The sequence below is a fragment of the Neopelma chrysocephalum genome, unplaced genomic scaffold (assembly GCF_003984885.1).
Source record: "Neopelma chrysocephalum unplaced genomic scaffold, ASM398488v2 Primary Assembly neopelma1_125, whole genome shotgun sequence".
Classification (NCBI taxonomy): Eukaryota; Metazoa; Chordata; class Aves; order Passeriformes; family Pipridae; genus Neopelma; species Neopelma chrysocephalum.
In genome coordinates, this window is record NW_020897787.1 from 447,878 (window position 1) to 467,590 (window position 19,713).

Here is a 19,713-nt window from a genome sequence, read left to right on the forward strand (position 1 = left end):
TGTCAAAGCAGTCTGTAAAGACAGAAGCTCACCGTGTGCAAGATGGGCTTATTTTTAGCCATCGTAATCATTCCCAGCCAGTGACCAAGGTTCTTTAACAAGGAGCGGTCTGAGAAGTTGGCTGCAGCCTTGTCTGATGTCAACAGCACCTAATGAAAACAAACAAAAAAGCAGCTTGAGCAACGACTGGAAGATTATCGGCCTCTGAACCAAACCCAACAGCTGATCTGACTGAAGGCAGAGTTTCAGAACATCAGGTTCTGAGCTTCAGTCTCATTAGACAGATACTGGAGCAGCCTTTTCTTTAAGACAGGAACCTTTAAATCTGCTCTGTAATGACTGCAAAGTTAATTTCTTCAAAAGGATCAAAAAAGAGTATTACACCTTCCCAGACCTTACCATTTACTTTCTTGAGACTGTTACAACTATTCCTTTACCCAAGTCTAACTTTGTGCAGGCAACACTTCCTCTTAAAGCCTCATCACAGACCTGAAGGCTACAGCTTGCACTTCTAGGGACACCATTTAATTCTCATGTCAGGGCTTAAATCATGTCACAAGGATTCTGATGTTATTAGTTCTGTTCCTTAGCTTCAGAGGGGCACCAGCTGAACAGAGCAAGGTCAGCTGTGCTCTCGAGAGCCAGGAGATGCTTTTGCACTACAGCGTAACCCATGGTGGTCAGGGAATTCCACCAACAGGTTTAAAAATAGTGCTTGGTTCAAGAGCTTGTTTCATCTGTTCATCACTTCTGGGCTTCTGCTTCTTCCTCCTCCTCCCCTTCACATTATCTCAGCCCTCTAGTAAATGTTGGTTGTTACACCCCCGTTTTCTACACACTTCCCTTCCCCTTTATTCCTCTTTGACCAAAACAGCAGAGTGTGGTTTTCTTATCTTTCTACTTTCCCCACACAAAACAACCACACCACAAGCAATTTTTCCCTAGGTTATAATTTGCAAACCTCACACAAATTTAGAGTCCACCTACATAAATAAATCCAAATGCGGATTTTCTCTCCTGTTATATAATTTAAGTCTTCTGCATGTTCCTAACTGAAAAGAATGCTGGTATTCATAAAGATAACCTCTAAGTTTAGTAGTAATCTAGGAAGTAGATTTTTTGAATGATATTCCATAGTTGAGGATCAGCAACATAATAAGCAAACAGAATGAGGAGAAGAGAACACTCCCTAATCTTTAACTCTACCCAAGTATTAGAAAACTTGCACTACTCACCTTAATATTTCTGTAGGTTTCATTCAGAACCATTTTATTAAACTCTGGATTTTTAAGTGTGTCGAGGAAGTTTGAATATAAGCTGTGAAAGTTAGGCTCAATACTGACTCTCTTCATCACAAGATACTGTGATACCCAAGGCATGAACTCTTCTTTCACTGTTTCCTTCAGTTCTTCCACCTGTGGCCAAACCAAAGAGAAAGCACACCACAGAATAGATGAGAAGATAAGCAAAACCTTCTGGGGCCAGCTCTGACCAACACATAGTTATGGTCAGTCAATTGCTTTTAAAACTAATGTTTTTCTAAAAAAAAAAAAAAAATATTTGAAATCAGTGTCTCAGTATCCAAAGATCTGAAGTTGTAATTTTGTAGAAATATCATCAGCAAACATTTAAAAATATATAAAAAATACAGATTAAAAAAAATAATTTTTTTTTACTAGCATTCTTCCATACTTGCCTTCTGTGTCATATTTGACTGAGACAGATTATTGAAGATGAAAGCAATTTTTTCCTGGACATTCTCTGGAGGTTCCACAATTCTCTCTGTTTGATCTGTTGCTACTAACAGCGTATCAATGTTGGTAGTATTAATGGAAGGCTGCAGGGAGAACAAAAAGTTAAGAATAGACAACACCTAGGGGTGACATCAAAAGAAACTTTTGCTCTGTTCTGTCAAGCCAAAATAGAATTGAGTTTTATCAGGAGACATTTCCTGTCTCAGATTCATTTTCAGCAGTACTCTTAAGGAGCCAAGTGATTTTTTTACCCTAAAAATCATGATCAATACTCAGCAGAAGAATGCTGCTGCACATTCATATATAACAGGTACCACTGCAATGGCACCCTTTAGGCTAACAGCCTGCATACAATTTTAGCCAGGAGAACAATCACAGTACAATAGTGAGCAGCACTTAGCACAGCAGGAAGTCTCCAGGAGCAATTCAGTGCTGATTTGGGAAGGAGAAATCCCTGAGATTCACTTCTGAGGCAGCATGTCAAGTGTAAGTCAATAGAACAAGACGCAGGTCCCTACAGCTGCAGGACTGAACCCCAGGGTTTAGCACCTGGTGCACTGCAATTAAGGGAAAAGGAGATGCAGTTTTAAATATCAACCCTGACTGGAGTTTAAAATGGGAAAATATAAAAAACACCTCGAAGTAACAACTATCTACATGACATAACCAGGGGTGAAAGACAGTAATAGCTACACCATGACCTGTCCTCCACAGTTTGTCCACAACACTTTCAGCTACCTTTGGCTCTTGCCTCCTCTACAGAGAACTCTTCAAGGACAGTCCCAAGCAGCAAGACAGGCTCGACTTTACAGTGCATCAGTCATCACACAGCTACAGCACCACCCATCCCCAGTGAACACGTGGCACCAAGTGTGCCCAAACCTTTCTGTGCAACAGCCAATAGTATCAACCTGCCAATCCTGTAATAACTCTGACAAGCAGTTCAGAGAGTTGTTTATGCAAGTGACTGAAGATGTGGAAAACCTCATGCAGTTAGAACTGCCAGGTCAGATGTGTGCAGTAGGTGTTCTCAAGTCCCAGGCAGAACAGCAGCTGCCAACTATTTTAAGAGTCCTACTGGAGGTCATTAAGAGAAACAATGGTTCTGTAATTGCCTTGACAGTTAAAGCCTCAATAAAAACATTTCAACTTGACACCCAAGTAATTGTGTAGTTTAATGCCTAAAAATGCCTTCTCTCTACAAAAATGTTTGTCATGTTTAAAAAGTTTATATGCTTTAAATTCAAAATAACAGATCACAGTTTGAATTCGATACAGAGCAGCAACTTAACACCTCTGGGAAGGGCACAATGACACAGTGCTCACCGGCACGTCTTTCTTGAAGCTGACTCCAGTTGGTCGGGTGATTGTGATGGTTTTTGCAACGGTGGTGGTGGTTGAGGTGGTCACTATAGTGCTGACTTGGCCAGCAAGAGGAGCTTTTGCTGGAACCTGGGCCTGGGCCTGAGCCTGGGCAAGTGCAATACTTCCAGGGGTGGTGATTGATCCCTGCATCTTCACAGGAGGATCTCTGGATTGCTGTCCATATTCTATGTACTAAAATAGGGTGAAAAAGTCGCCAACAACTGTTAAAATATTCAACACTATTGCCACAAGGGAATCTGCAAACTACAACTGTATACCCTTATAAAGCACAGCCTGTCAGTACTTCTTACTGGAGAGGAGCCTGAAACTCTACCTTTTGGCCTCAACAGGTTGATGTCAAGCACCACGAGACTCGATATCCTTAAAATTTTGCAGCACTACCCAAAAAACTCCACCCCATTCCCCCAGGCCTGAAACAGCAGAGTGAAAGAGGAGAACCCAAGAGCAAAGTGTGAACATCAAGAAACAGGCTACAAAGCAGGTGAGAAGTCTTCTGCAAGGACTCCAACAGCCACATAAAAAAAAGTCTGAAGCTCACCATTAATAAGCAAAGCCACAGTTCTGAAATGGCCAACTTCAAGCTGTTACATATTTTAAAGTAGCTCCATAGTAAAAAAGTGAGCTTCTTCCCCACTGTTATACATTTCTTCAGAAATTGGTAATACCAGACTGTCATTTAGAGGATACAGTCTGAAACCTGTCAGTGAAACTGAGACTGCTACTGGACTTTCCAGCTTTGGGTATGAGGCCTCTCTACCTCAGTGGAATATTTTTCCTTATTTAGCTCATGCTCTCAAGCTCTGCCACTGGAATTAGCTTTTCTTTATTTCCACCAATTAAAGCACCTTCAAGGCAGACACCATATGATGAACACTGCTTTGGACTACACAGTATTCCCATGGCTCTCATCAAACCTTCAAGAATGAAATTTTTCCTGGATTATTTTAGCAGGTCTGAGTATGAAACTGTGTAAACCCAGCTGAATGTCCTCTATTTTAGGAAAACTCCAAATCTTTAAGGGACTGGAATATGAATCCACTGAGGCACTTTAAATCCTTTGTGCAGTGCTGGATCACTCAGTTATATTCAGGTGGCTATTTCCACATAACCAACCCAAAGAGATTTATTGAAACAGGAAAGGTACCAGATAACCATCTTCACCTGCCTACCCTATCCCACAGAAAAAACTTTAAGGAAAGGCATTTGATTCTGTGGATCTACAGGGTCTAAAATCATGATACACGAGATTGCTTTTCCAAAGGAAAACAGAAATTTGCTCATAAGAATTTCAAATCATAGAGAGCTGGTGTTGTTAATACAAACACACTCACCTCCTGCAAATGATGTGGGAACTGTATAAAGTGACTAATAGAAGCCAAGTGCTGACAATACTGGGGATAGTCCTTCAATCTGTCAGACAAAATACACATTAGTCAGAAGTGTCAGCCCAAACCAAAAACAGCCTTACAGAGAAACACAAATATCAGACTGGTATGTCAATCCCATACTGCATCACAGAATTACTTCTGGATTCCTTACAGCAGCTGTGCTATAAAATAAAGCATTTTCTACAAAGTACTTTTTGTCACAAAACCCATTTGAAATTAATTCGTGTAACAGCAAAACACAAGGTTCATTCACAGCAACTCATCTTATCCTACATCTCTATATGTCTGACTGAGCACACCATTGCATTTATGTTTAGTGTTTGCAACAAGATTACTGGATAAGTAATTTGCAGTTTAGCTCAGTGCATTTTATACAGTACCCCTCACACCCAGAACTTCCTCTATCTGCAATTCATGAAAAGCTTTGAGAAAGCTTTTTTTTTTTTTGAGATTATTTTGCCATACTTGAGATTTCTGTGTAAAACCCAAGCCCTGGAGCTTAGTTCCTAGTCAGTCCTTCAATAAGGAACAGCACAAATAGCACTCCACTGGAATGCACCTGTGAAGAGGAATTATAGCTCCATTTCTATCAGACAATTTCATCTAACCACTAATTATTTTTATAAACGAAGTCCACTAATTTTCAGCACCTGTTTGCCCCACATTTATACAGGCACCACACTGAACATTTTCATTTTGAAAAGTCACCCTTTAACTGGCACATTCACACCTTTTGTTTCAGCTCAGCATATCTCTGAAGCAATCCTGAAGTTGAGATGTGTTAATTCCTAACACATACCAGCAACCTTGCACTGCACGATTAGAGCAGGTTCAATGTTCACAAGACAACACTATTAGAAGTTACCAAACACCCACACTCACCTATTTTTAAATCTATCTAGTGCAGCAATACCAAAATAGTACATTTTGGATGCAAAAGGCTTTCGTAAGGCTTCAAGAACATAGCGCAGGGCCAGGCCCAGAGCCATGTAAGTAACCAGTCCTTTCTCTATGATCCCCCCGAAGAGACAGGCTGTGATGTGCAGCTCTTTGTCTGGGTACTGCGGGAAGAACCGGTACTCCTCGAACAAGTTCCTCAGCATGCAGTTAAACACTTCTCGTTCACGTTTGATGTTGGAGTCCTTAAACCTCTGCAGCATTTCCAAGACCTGCAAAGAAATTGGGAATTGTTACCAATGAGTTTGCTTTCTTCCAGCCCTTCCGCATAGAATCATAGAATCAGCTGGGTTGGAAGTGACCTCCGAGATCATCAAGTCCAACCCTTGATCCAACCCCGCTGTGGTTCCCAGCCCATGGCACTGATGCCACATCCAGTCTCTTCTTAAAAACCTCCAGGGACAGAGAATCCACCACTTCCCTGGGCAGCCCATTCCAATGGCTGATCACCCTCTCTGTAAAGAAATTCTTTCTAATATCCAACCTAAACCTCCCCTGGCACAGCTGAAGACCCTGAGCCCTCTTGTCTTGCTGAGAGTTGCCTGGGAAAAAAAGACCAACCCCCAGCTGGCTCCCCCCTCCTGTCAGGGAATTGTAGAGAGTGAGGAGGTCTCCTCTGAGCCTCCTCCAGGCTCAACACCCCCAGCTCCCTCAGCCTCTCCTCATAGGACTTGTGTTCCAGTCCCTTCACCAGCCTTGTTGCTCTCCTCTGGACCTGCTCCAGGACCTCAATATCCTTCCTGAACTGAGGGGCCCAGAACTGGACACAGCACTCCAGGGGTGGCCTCACCAGCGCTGAGTCCAGGGGAAGAATCACTTCCTTGGACCTGTTGGCCACACTGTTCCTGACACAGGCCAGGATCCATTGGCCTTCTTGGCCACCTGGACAACTGCTGGCTCATGTTCAGCTTCCTGTCCATCCAAACTCCCAGGTCCCTCTCTGCCTGGCTGCTCTCCAGCCACTCTGTCCCCAGCCTGTAGTACTGCATGGAGTTGTCCTGCATCTTCTCGTTTCAGGAGTGTGTGTGACTACCCAGGTAAACTGTGCTACCACGAGTCAGACCACAAAGTAACTGCTTCAAGAACATCTCATTTTAGCCAGCAAACACTACATCACTACAATGAGCTTCCTCTTCAGACTGGAGTTTTCTCCATTTTAAGTAACTGTCTTCACACAGAACTTTTTTTGTGACCGCCTACTCCATCACTTTCAAATCGGAAAAATTAAAATTAATGTTGTGTCCTCCATAATTTATACCCACACAAATACATTAAAGTAAATTCAAAGTACTTCAAAGAGCAAGTACATCAGGCCAATAATTACTCTCATAGAGACTAACCAAAATAATTATCAAAAGCTCAGAAGGTAGAACTTGGGACACACATATATATGGATGTTGCAGTCATTTTTAGATACTTAAAAAACATGTATTCAAGATAATTTATACAGACTATTTAAAGGCACTCTTTAGCACTTATTTTGAACACAAAGGCTTCCACACCACACCGAATCCTTCCCACTTAGCAGCATTTTAGGAGTGTTAATTAGACATCTAAAGTTTTCAGTCCACAGAAGTCAAAGCTGAATGTAACGATCAACTGCAAGTTTGCTGCAAAAACAACTTCAACCAAGCCAAAAAGCAACGCTGCAAGTATCTACCACAAGCCCTTTTTTTATTTTCCACTAAAACCTGAAGGAATAATTGCTATCAACTTTATTGCAGGTCTCTGGACAGCAACTGGTGCAAAGGGAACTCACCTCATCCACAGACATGGTGGGGTGTGGTGGATGGTTGTAAATACGCTGGAAGTAGCTGTTTGCCTCATCATCTATTTCTTTGCTAAAGTGCTGATTAGCCTCTGGCCACACCTGAGATAAGTCAGCTGTTAAAAAAGGGAACAGGGATTATGCTCAGGACAACTTCAGGCAGACAGGATTTCATCTAGTCCTTTTCAACTCTTCCACCAATCTGTACAGAACCTGCTAGTTGTTCTAAAAGGCAGGATGTTTAACCTTTCCATTAGACAGGAATTGTTATTTTAAAAAATCTGTTTCCAATATGCTGTATTTAGTAAAAACCCCTGAATCCTAAGATAGCATTAACCTCACAGTTGTATTCCTAGAACCCACTGCATCCCAAGCTGACCTCTAAATGAATGAATGCAGACCAGACTAGAATAAAGCATGCTACACAACACTGACATGCACACAAACTTGCACACAAACTTTCAGGCCAGCCAGTGAGCTTCCAGCAAGTTTATATTGAATGCTCAAGACCCAAAATATAAACCAATGGTCATTACAGCCACCTCCCCTGTACACCTGCAAAGACAGGTAACTTTGCTGTTATTTATTACTCATGGCTTCTTTGACAGCTCCTCCCTAAGAGCAATGAGGAAGGTTCAGCACATGGCTGTGCTTCCTGAACATTTGACTGCTTCAACACTCCACTGTGAGCATACTGCAGAGGCATAAATGATTTAAGGATAATGGCTTAGTGTCAGGAACCAAATTATTCCTTCCAAAAACTACCTTCCCACTTTCTGTTAGTCTGATTTGTATTCAGTGTTGCAGTCTATTTCACTGCTTCACCTGTTAAGTTCTCTGCTGCAACAGGACCTTACTCAGGTAGCTTTCTTTAACCTTGTTACAAATAAACCCCAAAACACCCTGGTACCAGGCATATACAATTTTCTCTGTCAAGAGCAGGACAACACTTTTGTTCAAAACACAGCACCGCAGAAAAAGGACAGAAACACAAATCTGCAACACGTTGTATTTTTATGCTAACAGCTTCTTTTTAATCCCCTCCCAGGGCACTCGTCAAGCTTCCAGGATACAAGCCTAGAAGCACCTTTTTTAGGCTAATGGAATAACTAAGAGCCACATTTCTAACATTTATCACCTACAGACCCAAGCCTCCCCTGAAGGAAACACAGATTAACTGCAGACCACAGTCACACTTCACAGCCACAGACAACACTACCACTTACAAGGTTTCATCTTACTCTGCTGGAATGTAGGCTGGTTCAGTCCAGATGTGCTCAGCTTCCTTTGCACGAATGGGTCATTGTTCACTGCAGGAAGGCCCAGGGCTCCAGTTCCTATGCCAGTCAGGCTACCCGTAGTAAGACCACCTACTGAAAAGAAACCTGTAGTAAGACCATCTACTGAAAAGTAAACAACTGGTCATCTCAGTTGCACCCTCACAGTATGCATTTATAACTCCTCCTAGTACTTGTCATTGCCAAGAACTCGACAGCTTTATAATCCTCATATCAACCAATTTTAACTTCAGCAATTCATCTCTGTCCCAACTTAAAATGATGCTGCTGAATTTGTCAAAACACCCTCTTGACTCTTAAACTTTTTACCTTTTGCAGCTGCAACACTGAAGTGCTGCTTCAGCAATGACCCAGGAGTGTGTAACTCCCTCCCATACAACACAGCTGTTTGTCCACTGGGGTGTCCCACCCTCAAAAGGGAAGGAAGCACCTAATCCACCAGTATTTCCAACCTCAGCAATAACAGTGCCTTAGCTCTGCCATGTCAAAACCAAACCACTCCACCCCAACAGCAGTACCTGGAAGCTGTGAAGAGAGTCCTCCTATGCCACTGAAACCTGTTGTCTGGTTTTGGGTGGAGAGAGGGGGGAACGCTTTTGCTGGTGACTGAGGAGTGCTGAAGGCAGAGCCCAGGTTTGGAGGGAAGCCTTGCATGCTCTGGGTGTGAGGAGCAGCTGAGCCACTTAAACTAAGAGATGCCATTCCTGCAAGCGAGTCGATCTGAACGAAGAGAGGAAGGTTATACAGACACCCATAAACCAAAAGCCAGCTGATTTTTGGCATGTTTTGTATAAAGACGGTTTCCTATCAAAGCATTTCTGAGAAAAGCCTTTCTGCATGGTTACTGTAAATTCTGAAGTCATCCAGATCACCCCAAAACATCAGTTTGTCTAGAGAATGTGCTTTCATTTTGGTTCTACAATCCCATGAAATCCCATTCTCTCTGAGCTTTTACAGAAAGGCTGATTGTTCCACAGTCTGCAGCTAAGAGTAACACACCAGTAAATGCTTATAATAAGCAGCATTTACTTCTACTTGCAGATTTTTATACTACAGTTTATGCTCTGCAGTTTGCAACCTCAGATCTCACCCCAAGACTTAAAAAGGTATTTCGACTCAAGCTTACAGAGTATTTTTATTTTTGACTGTCTGAAGCATTCCACTATATGCCCACTTTTCCCACCTAAATACCTGAATGAGGTCTTTCTTCAACAAAAAGCATTAAAACCTGGGTGATGAGTAGGAGGGAAGGCACAATACAGGCTAACAAAGCAGTAAGTCAAGGAACTGACTAGGAACAGCAGAAAATGGTGTTATCTACCCAGAAGAAAGCATGACTACAGACTAACAATTGCTGCTCTGCTTGATCCTATCACTTATTTGCAGCAAAATATTTGGTACATCTGATGAGCAACTTCAATAAAGCAACAATTTACAAGGAAACTGCTCTCTGTGTTTAGTTTATGTAATCTACTGACAATTCAGTCATTCTTAAATGCTGAATTGCCACTATTTCATGTGAAAAGCCTGTCACCACTTCAAAACCGAATGTAACTGCTAGAAGCAAAACCTGTCTGTAATGTGTTGCTCCCAGAGGAGGAAGGGATGATGAGTGGCAGGGAGTAACTGAAATGTACCTTGTTTTTAAAAGAGCAGTTCAGTTGAGAGCTGAAGAGCCCCAGTTATAACAAGTCCTTATGCTCTAGCACTGTGGCTTGGCCCGTGAAGCTACAAACAAGACACATCAGGTTCAAAGGCAGTGCTTAATTCTCAAAAGTCTTAGTAAATTTTAGCACTTTAAAAGAAAGCCTCAGTTACTTTAAATAAACCAAACATCTGTCCCTCTCCAGTGCTCCCATCCTGTAATACTTCACAGTTACTTCTTACAGACATTTGTGAAGTGAAAGACAAGTTCTGAACTACAACCCTCAGACAACATTCTGCAGTCACAAGCAAGTTATCCAGACATGCAAGCACAGAACTACGTGAGCCAGATGAGGTTTGACTTAGTCCTGCAGAAGGAGCTCAACTACTACAGCAGAACTAGCACTAAACCAACGGCACCCTGTGCAGAGGCAGCCCTTGTTTGTACCTGAACAGGTGAGATGGCATCCAGGCTGCTGGCACTGGGCGGGCGGCCCTTGGGCATCACTCCGGGCGGGGGCTGCCGAGCCTTGTTCATGACGTTACTGCAGTTTGCCACCATGGTGAGGATCGTCTCTGACAGCTCCTGAGAAACACTCCTAGGACACAGAGGCAGGACAGTTGGGATGTGCACTTGCATGGCTGCAACAGTTCTTGGAAGAGCAGACCACCTACAACAGCCCTGGTCTGCTGTTGTTCACATCGTGGGCTCTACGCAGCTTAGCCTTGTGAATTAAAACACAGTTCATGATGCTGTGATCCCTTTTTCAAACCTGCTCCCCAAGGTTCCTTCCTGTCCTCAAACTTCACTGTTTGTGATTATTCTCATTCTGAATCTCATTACACACAAGGTCTCTCTAAAAGAGGACAAACACAAAGACAAAAAAACTGAGGAGAGGTAAAAAATGCCATCACCTGCTTCATTGAAATTCATCTGTCTACAAACTGAAAGACATGTTTTATACACTAACATTAAACCAAAACAGAGGCAGGAAACTCAACTATTCAAGGTAAATATAATGGAAAACCATCAGAAAACTCAAATTTAGGCACAAAGTCATTGCACAACCGAGAGCAGTCAGTACCTCTTTCCAAAGTGTTCCGTGTCTGACTGCCAGGGTCCCAAACTGGAAGGAAAGCCAGCTCTGCTGCTGACATATCTAACCACAAACATCCTAACAGAACACTAACATTTTCCTCTTGGAAAATACAGCAAGTTATTTACACTTTCCTGAATTTTAGTTTTACTTTCTTGGTGAGGATTCCTCCCTGTAATGGTGCAACTACACCAACACAGCTTTATTGCTCTGTTAACCTTGTCTGGAGACTCCTCATTTTTACCCAATTTTCACAAGATTTTACTGCACAACTGTTGGGTTGAGGGGGAAAAGGAGGACAGAGGAACCATCCTGGTGATTAAGGCAGGAAAACGAAGTGCAGAGCAGTCTTCAGCTTTGGCAGGTATCCCATTACAGGCCACACAGTTAGTTAAGGGTTTCCAGTTTTACTCCAAAGCCAGTGATCCATTATGCAGTGTGGGGAAAAGCTCACCCATGAGAGACAGGGGAATCTGGGGAGATATGGTGGGTGAGCAGCTTTCCATACAGGGCAACAAACATTCTATAAACTGTTTCTCAAGCTGGTTCCTTTACACACTCTGACATCCTCTCACCAGGGCCTTGTGTCAAAGATTTCAAAAGAAAGGGGTTTGGAAGGTTGTATGAAAAAGCAATCAGAAACCTACCTTCAAAAAACCCCAAAGAGATTTCTTTTTCAGCAAGTGCAACCAGACCTGAAGACAGAACTCTGAGCACGGCACAGAGTAGGCTCAATAGCTATAAAATGTATTTGCCCTCACTCCATTGCCATGGTCTCAGAAATCTCAGCATTTAAATGTATGTATGATCAATTAATGAGCAGCACAGGTTTTTTTCTGATGCAGGAGGCATTCCAAGGCCATCCAGCACTGCAGTGAGCCAGGGAATGGGACTGGGGACTGTAGAGCACACTTCACATGTGGTTACCACCCTGTCTTTTGCCCTCCTCCTTTTTCAGGGGTTAAATTTGCAGTCTTTATGCTTCAATAGTACAGCATGCTTTTGTAAAACAAATTCCAATCTGCTGTAGATAGATAACATGGCAGGTCACAGTGAGGACAGAGACAGACTTGCAATCCCAGAGTTTGACACTCATGGTGACTGGTTGGGCTATTTGTGCTTTGACAGAACCACTAATGTTTTATTCTGCCATCTGCCAAGCAGACTGAAGGTTAACTTTTTTATCATGTCAAGAGACACACTGCTATATCAAGATGCAAACACCACAATATTTGTAGATAGTAGAACTGTAGGTTTTCTAAAAAACAAAACAAAAAAAACCCAACAAGCCCAAAGCTCACAAAAAACCCAGCCTGCGTTTGAGGCAAACAAAATTTGGTGGGCTGAGAGGCAGGAACCACAGTCAGCCACCTCTAGAGCAACAAAACTGTCACCATAAGGGAAATTCCAGCTTCCTGGAATAAAACTTTCACATCTCTTGCATTTATTTTTTCCAAACCCTTTCTTACAAAACAGGAAAAAGCCTTTTCATTTCCAAGGCACAATTACACAATTACTCCCTACTTGAGAGAGGGGCTGAGAAGAAGTGGCAATTCCCCACCCAGACACACTTGGACCATGCAGGACACAACTGTGTGGAACAGGCACTGCTGTCCCTCTCAACTCACTGCAGCTCCACGAGGGGAGGACTTCTCATAATCAGCTTGTTAATAGATCACATGCTTGGTCAGCCTGTGGTGCCTGCAACCACCCTGATTTCATTGTAAAAACACTCAGCAGCAGAAGGAACATTTATTTCTTTTTGAAGACTCACTGTTAAATGATGCCACAACTGCAGTGCTCACCAGGGATAAACAAGTTGCACCAAAGTTAAGTCTCAGAACATGCAGGGTCCTGGTGACTAAAAAAAAGTGTCTCCCTGGACACAAAACAGCACAAGAAATAACTACAGTCTAATTAAAGAGCAGGCTCCTCAATCAACAGATTTAGATGGCAGACTTCAGCTAGTGAAGTGGAACTACTCTCCCAAATGTATTTAATATTTACTGTGATTTTAACCTTCCAGTCTTCACAATGCCCACTCCCATTCGTGACTGAAACCTGAGCTCATCAAAGCCACTGCTGCATGAAAGAAATCCAAGCTTCTTCTTTCTAAAGCTCAAAGAGAATAACTGATGGAAAATGACTGCAAGTAGGTCACATTCTTGTATAAAAGGGAATACAAGGAGCTATAAAAAGAAACCAAAAGCTGAGAGAATTGTGCCAGTAGAGAACTAGTGGCTTTTGGAATTAATGCAATAAATAAAGCTTGGTTAACACATTAAGATTCAGAACACAGTGACATTAGATGTGAGTCAAATCTATAACTACTGAACCTCTAAAACGTGGACACTGCAGCATGCAAAATAAGGAATATAAGTTTATTTGTGAATTGGTCTCAGAAGATGCACTTTGAATTGAAAAATATCAGTTATCTCTCAGTCCAAGACACGTGCTGACCATTGTATTTAAGAAACAGTACTTCAACAGCATTTTGAAAATCAGTTGCACAGGTTCCAGCAGAAACCAGGAGATTCCTTTCTCCTAAAATCTTACAGGTATCTAAACTTCCCTTTCAGTTCCACTACCCCCTGTGACAACTCTGTGTTGGTGTGAATTTCCCAGCACCTACAGGAGGGCCATGAATCATCCTGGATGCCTTTAAAGATGTTCTCATGTTTTTCAAGACAACACTGGCTAAGTCAAAGGACACAGCATAAGGCTCAGATCAGTAACATGCACTGGGACATGCCAGGCTCATTTGGTGCCAAAACCAGCAGCAAAATCAGCACCATCTCCAGCTTCCAGTGGCTCTGGCTCACACATGGCCCTGTGCCAGGTCTAGTTAACTGCAGCAGTGTTTCAGAGATAAATACCATCTTGCTCTGACAGCACGAAGAAATGATGCTGCAAATACTTTACAACATTCAGTCACATTTACTATGTGTATACACAGTATTTGAAGACTGATTTGTCCAATTTCAGCTTCCATCAGCCCTTCTGTAGTCTATCCCTCCCCTCTAGCAGACAAAACAGCCCTTAGACCCACACATTTTTTCTTCTGCCTTTAGCTACACAATCTCATCTGCAAAAGATCCTCAATGTTTTCCATCTGAGTACTTTGAGTCTCTCTCAAATGAAGACAACAGAAGTTACACATGTCTAGTTTCAGTCTCAATTACACTGCAGTCACCACTCACCACTTTTCTCCTACACACAAGGGACCACAGGGGCCCTTTATTGCTAGGGCAGTTACCAGACAGAGGCATCTGCTTAACACAATCACAAAATCCTTCATACAATCACTTTTCCAAGATGCTGTTCCATTCTGTACCATGGCCTGCATTCCCTTGTCCAAACTAAAGCCCTGTATCTGACTCACCAGCCAGCCCCAAGTCTTCAAGATCACCTCACCTGTTCCATGACAAGGACAAGAACACTCAAGCTCTCACGACCCAGCCCACAACAAAAGTTTCAATGCAAAATGAACTATACTACTGCACCTATCCCTGGAAGTTTATCCATCCTCATTCACCCCATTCTCCACGTGAAATTCCAAGCCAGCTGTGACCATGTGCCAGAAAACAAGTTGCAAACAGATGACAAGCTCAGTGTAAGCAACATAATTCTTACCCAGCACAAGCTTGCAGACAGGCCAACATCGTCGCCAACGTTTCTGGAGGAAGCTGAGCACTTTTGGGCTGATCTTTTTCTGGAGCAAGGCCACCCAGGATAGATGGACATCTTCTCTTTAAGAAAGTCATACAGGCCTGGATGAAAGGCTCCTGAGGAAAAAACGTTATCTTAATCTCCCAAACTGCATCCAGAACAATATTTCAAACTTGGCAATTGCACCGTGGAAAGAATTGCACTAAGCTACTATAGTTCAGTGAAAATGTTGAACTATCAGACCATGGACACTTTCCACAACTTTAAAGCTACTTATAAAATTGTTAAAGTGACTTAAGTTAGTCACTGATACGAATGCAGAAATAAAAAGAAAAATTCTGCTTTACCCCATGCTCCCGAATTTTATCTGTGAGCCATTTGTCAAGTTTGAGGTATTCCCGTCGAGAGGCAAGTGCAGCAAGGTCAATAACAAAGGCAAATGGAGTACCATTTAGCAGCATTGACAAGGCCTAAAGAAAGAAAATCAGAAGACTACTAGTGAAGACACATGCACACTCTTTCTCCTTTTCTTTCTAGCCCCCCCCCCTTTTTGGTAAAGGAGTCTTATTATCCCATGCTGCTGTGCTTTCTTTGTCAACAAAGATTGGTACTATCAACTTCACTTACAGCTCATGAGGCAAATAAGCAAGAGCTCTGATTTGAAATCATGACTTTACCTTCTTTGAAGCGACCTTGTGCTGACAGTTTTAAATTCCTCTACGTGAAAATCCACCAGCAAGGGGTCGAGAACCACCAAGTTGACATTGCAACAAAATTAAGCAGAAGAGCCAAGCATCTCCCTGCAAACAGACCTCAACCCCTTCAGAGACACTCAGAATGTATCTGCTCTAAGGGCTCATCTCTGAACACAGTAACTGCTACAACAAAACTGATTTCAAGCAGCAGCAGGTGCTCTTGCACTTTGTGACACCCAATTATTTTGCATCTAACTTCAGGAAGCAATAAAGGCCTCAAAGAAGTTAGTCACAACTTCCAGTCTGTTGTGAATGAGCAAAAACTAAGAAGCAGTAGCAAGAAATCCCCATTCTGTTGTGCTTAGCAGTGCCACCTTCACGCAAATATCTCACAGATATTTTCTACATTCTCATTTCAACAGTACTCAAAGTTAAAACAGTCAGAGCTCTTTCTGGATTTACACAGCAAGCAATTCTCTTGTACTGCTTCCCAAGGTAACTGTCACCTAAGCCATGATAACCAACCCCATTGCAAATAACCACGTCAAACATCCTGGGCTCTCAACTAGACAGGCTGGAATCGTCTGCAGTCAGATACCACAAATCAGCTGAAGAGTACTTGAGGTCACATCAACATAGGCTTTTTTTTCTTTTTTAAGATGAGCAGCAACAAATGAATTCAGACATGCTTAAAAAAAAAAGTAACCCTTACTAAATTAGTCTAATTTAAGCTTAGCCTTTGTTAAAAAACAGCAAATAATGGCAGTGTTTTGCAAAACTCACCTTTAAGTCTTGTGCCACATCAAGAATTCGTGACAGCTTTGCCTGGTCATACTGCTCCCCTCTCATGTACCATTCTGCCATGGCATGCATGATGAGCTGGCGGATTGAAGGAGACTGACCCTAAGGAGAATTAAATCAGAATTGTACTTCATGGTTCTAGGAATAGGATCACCTATGTGAATGTTAAACAGGGTAAAGTTTAACATAAAGACATATTTACTCTTTAGTTTCAGGACTTGCTTTAGAATTGAGCCTTTTCTATGCCAGAATAGACTATCCAGGAGCTACAACTAAAGGATGCAGCATGACTGCAAATGGTAAGTATGTACATCCCCATCTCCTCCCTAATTGCTCTCAACTGTAGACAAATTGCTTTTGGAATATGCAAGCTATTTAAAAAATGTTATGCCTGACATGATGTCCTGAAGTGAGAATTCAACATGGAAAACACAGTATCTAGCTCTGCTCACACAGGGGCAATTTTAAACTACAACACAACTGAGACTTTGATGGCAGCAAGGGTTTTGTTTAAGGGGAAAGTGAAACATCCTTAAGTTGTGGAATGCCACCATGTCCCATGGCAGGCATCATTCTGTGCTTTATTCTGAAATCTACCCTGGGGAAAAACTGCCTATTTTAGCATTTCAAGACCTTATGCAAAAAGCACATCACACCTATCCTACCCATATTCTTCAATTTAAGACTTTTCTAAGGAAAAATATAAAACATCCATAGCATTCAGCTAGGAAAAACAGCCACAATTTCAAGCTTCTTGCCATTAACTCTACATGATGAGGGCAAGATGTTTCCTACTGCAGATTCCCTCCCACCTCAGAGGCTTCCTCTGCTTTAAGTTTCTTAAGACTTCTCTTTGTTTAATTACCAGCACTTACAATGATAAGGCCACACCAAACAGCAAATCCATTAAAAGTATAGGATTTGCATATATAATTATGTCTACATGGAAGTTCTCTTTGAAAGAGGTCAGCAGACAGTCCTAAGATTTCTGAAAACACTCCAGACTGTGAAAACTTATGGTGTGGGTAGTTTTTTTTATGCCTAGAATAACCTTTACCTTTTGGCAAGTACAAAGGAGACTCTTTTGGCTTAAACCTCTTCACTTATTGCTTCAAGTTTTTACACTCAAATGTGTGAGGTTGAGAGTTGAGCAGGGCAGGGCAGGTGATGCTGCTGTGAAGTTTTTTGAGGTTTCTTTTGTTGGATTGTTTGATTTTGCGTTTTTTAAAAATCAAACTGTGAGCAACTTCAGCTAAAACTGAAATGCTTAAAAAAGTCAAACTTAACTTTGTCTCTCTACTTTTCCAGGTATATTTTCTCAGTAAATATTATTGAAAATTAAATCATAACAATTTGCCTCAAGTCAGGGAGGGGACAACTCATTACTTTGCATAAGCCACATATGATTTACCCCTTGGGTTTTAAACTGACCAGCTCATAAACCAATACGACTGCTGTTGTTTTAAGTGTTCTAACTCTTCAAGCCATTTAAGAAGCTTTCAAGTTACATGAACTAACTACAGGCACACTGCAGTGAAAACACTTACCTGTCCATGCCATGCGTAGTGCAAAATGATGGCAGAGTTGGGATGGTTGCCAAGGAAAATGGGCATGAGTGTGGAGATGAGTTCGTGGCGCAGGGTGTGCCAGGACGTGTTGATCTGCAGTAAGGCCAAAACCAGCATATCTGGGCAATGCTTGATAGGAAAACTGAAGAGCTGCTTAACCTGTTCATACTGTCCCACTTCTGCCAATCGTAACAGAGACTCAATCAAATCCAGGCTCTTCCTGAGAAAAGAGAAAAAACAAGACAACCCCCCCCAAAGTTACCAAGCAGAAAGGTTACAGGATCCTGGAGCCAAGCATTCTGTAGGAACAATGGTAAGGCGACATAAAACAACACCCACTGCCACCAACCTGAACTGCAGGTTGTTTGTACCACATACAATTAAGCCTGAAAGAAACCATGAAAAATTAACTCACAGTTTAAGAGCTTAAGACCTTCTGACTCTGTTAGGGAAGAGGGAGAACTGAAAGCTGATGTTGAAGAAATTCAGCTTGAGGTGGGTGACCTGGATAATTTGAAATGTACTTCCAGAAATGGAATACACTTTTTTAAACACCTCCAAGTCCCAACTTGTGAAACTTATTGAAGATACTCTACTTGTTTTGTCTGCTTTGTGGACAAGCAGAATTTTTTCTGCTTGTCAATTTACCTGTATTTCCTATCCTTCAATTCCCTATTTTAGGCCATACAATTGAAAAGGAAGCAAGTATCTTTACTGAAATAAGCTACCTGGCTATATCAAAAGAAAGGGTCAGCTCAAAAAGTCACACCAGTCAGCTTCATGCACACCAATAGCTCCACAAATTTACTATTTAAATCCCAGGACTTCTTTCATACAAACAAAACCAACTTCTCATCCTGGGAAAGAGAGATTTAAATTCACACCACCTCCTCTATCCCCTCCTTGTAGTATATGTCAAAATACACCAGCAGAGATTCTCCAGACAAGCTGAGCACTCCAATAAAAGCAAGCACTGGCAGTACATTTTCAGCTGTTATGGAAGTACAGAGGAAGTTCTGATGATAGGAGTATTTTCACCCATCAAACATGGAACAGATACTCATGGCTGATCTACTGGGATGTACACACAGCTACAAATAAATCTGGCTGCAGGAAGATAAAGCCAGCTTTGAGCAGACAAGTAATCTAACTCTAGGTATGAAAAGCAGTTGAGAGCAGGATTACCATGTAGCAATTTCTCGATTGTCATCCTCTGGTGGTGCCTTCAGGATGTCTGTGGCAACAGTATGGCAAGGGTAGTCAGCAAAACAGAAGATGTCAGGGTTTATGAGGGAATGTTGAATGAAGGAGAGCTGGAATTAAAAAAGACATCAAAACCAGTTTAGATATTTAGACTTTCAGGTTCCTTCCACTTTATCAAGTGACACAGTTTTGAGAATGATGCAAATCAACGAAGCAGCAGAGGTGAGCCAAGCTTTACTACCAGTGTGTTTTATGTAAGACTGAACCTCACACTTCTCCCAGGATTTCTGGAAGTGATGGAGACAGGCATGCTGAGGGTACTTGTTTGCACAAAGCTGTGGCCTGTTTGTGTAACCAGGTACAAACTGCAGAGCACTGCCACACAGCAGCAGCTCTCCCCTCTGCTGCACTGCACAGCAGAACTCTGCTAAAGCCACGGGTGCTGTCACAGCGCACAAGTGACCATCTCCTCCCACACAATGCAG

The 19,713-nt window shown here is 42.1% G+C and overlaps 1 protein-coding gene and 2 non-coding genes across 10 annotated transcripts in view; all 3 read right to left on the minus strand.

Moving 5' to 3' along the window:
- The window catches only part of CNOT1 (CCR4-NOT transcription complex subunit 1), a 60,342-nt gene that overhangs the window by 18,940 nt on the left and 21,689 nt on the right, over positions 1–19,713 (minus strand). For 3 of the 8 annotated variants that reach the window (XM_027698369.1, XM_027698367.1, XM_027698368.1), the window contains exons 12-26: positions 19,211–19,338; positions 18,005–18,245; positions 16,440–16,559; positions 15,309–15,431; positions 14,926–15,077; positions 10,644–10,794; positions 9,070–9,271; positions 8,480–8,626; positions 7,245–7,369; positions 5,411–5,697; positions 4,472–4,550; positions 3,081–3,311; positions 1,697–1,837; positions 1,236–1,415; positions 33–149 (exon numbers count right to left, since the gene is read on the minus strand). In XM_027698369.1, coding sequence (XP_027554170.1) covers positions 33–149; positions 1,236–1,415; positions 1,697–1,837; positions 3,081–3,311; positions 4,472–4,550; positions 5,411–5,697; positions 7,245–7,369; positions 8,480–8,626; positions 9,070–9,271; positions 10,644–10,794; positions 14,926–15,077; positions 15,309–15,431; positions 16,440–16,559; positions 18,005–18,245; positions 19,211–19,338 — 2,424 coding nt within the window. The remainder of the gene's footprint in view (positions 1–32; positions 150–1,235; positions 1,416–1,696; positions 1,838–3,080; positions 3,312–4,471; positions 4,551–5,410; positions 5,698–7,244; positions 7,370–8,479; positions 8,627–9,069; positions 9,272–10,643; positions 10,795–14,925; positions 15,078–15,308; positions 15,432–16,439; positions 16,560–18,004; positions 18,246–19,210; positions 19,339–19,713) is intronic. The other 5 variants (XM_027698371.1, XM_027698370.1, XM_027698373.1 and 2 more) reach the window with 3 other exon arrangements.
- On the minus strand, positions 578–716 carry LOC113974852. Its single transcript, XR_003536659.1, has one exon. It is a non-coding gene; the product is annotated as a small nucleolar RNA SNORA46 (small nucleolar RNA).
- Positions 10,181–10,316, minus strand: LOC113974853. The gene has a single exon (XR_003536660.1). It is a non-coding gene; the product is annotated as a small nucleolar RNA SNORA50 (small nucleolar RNA).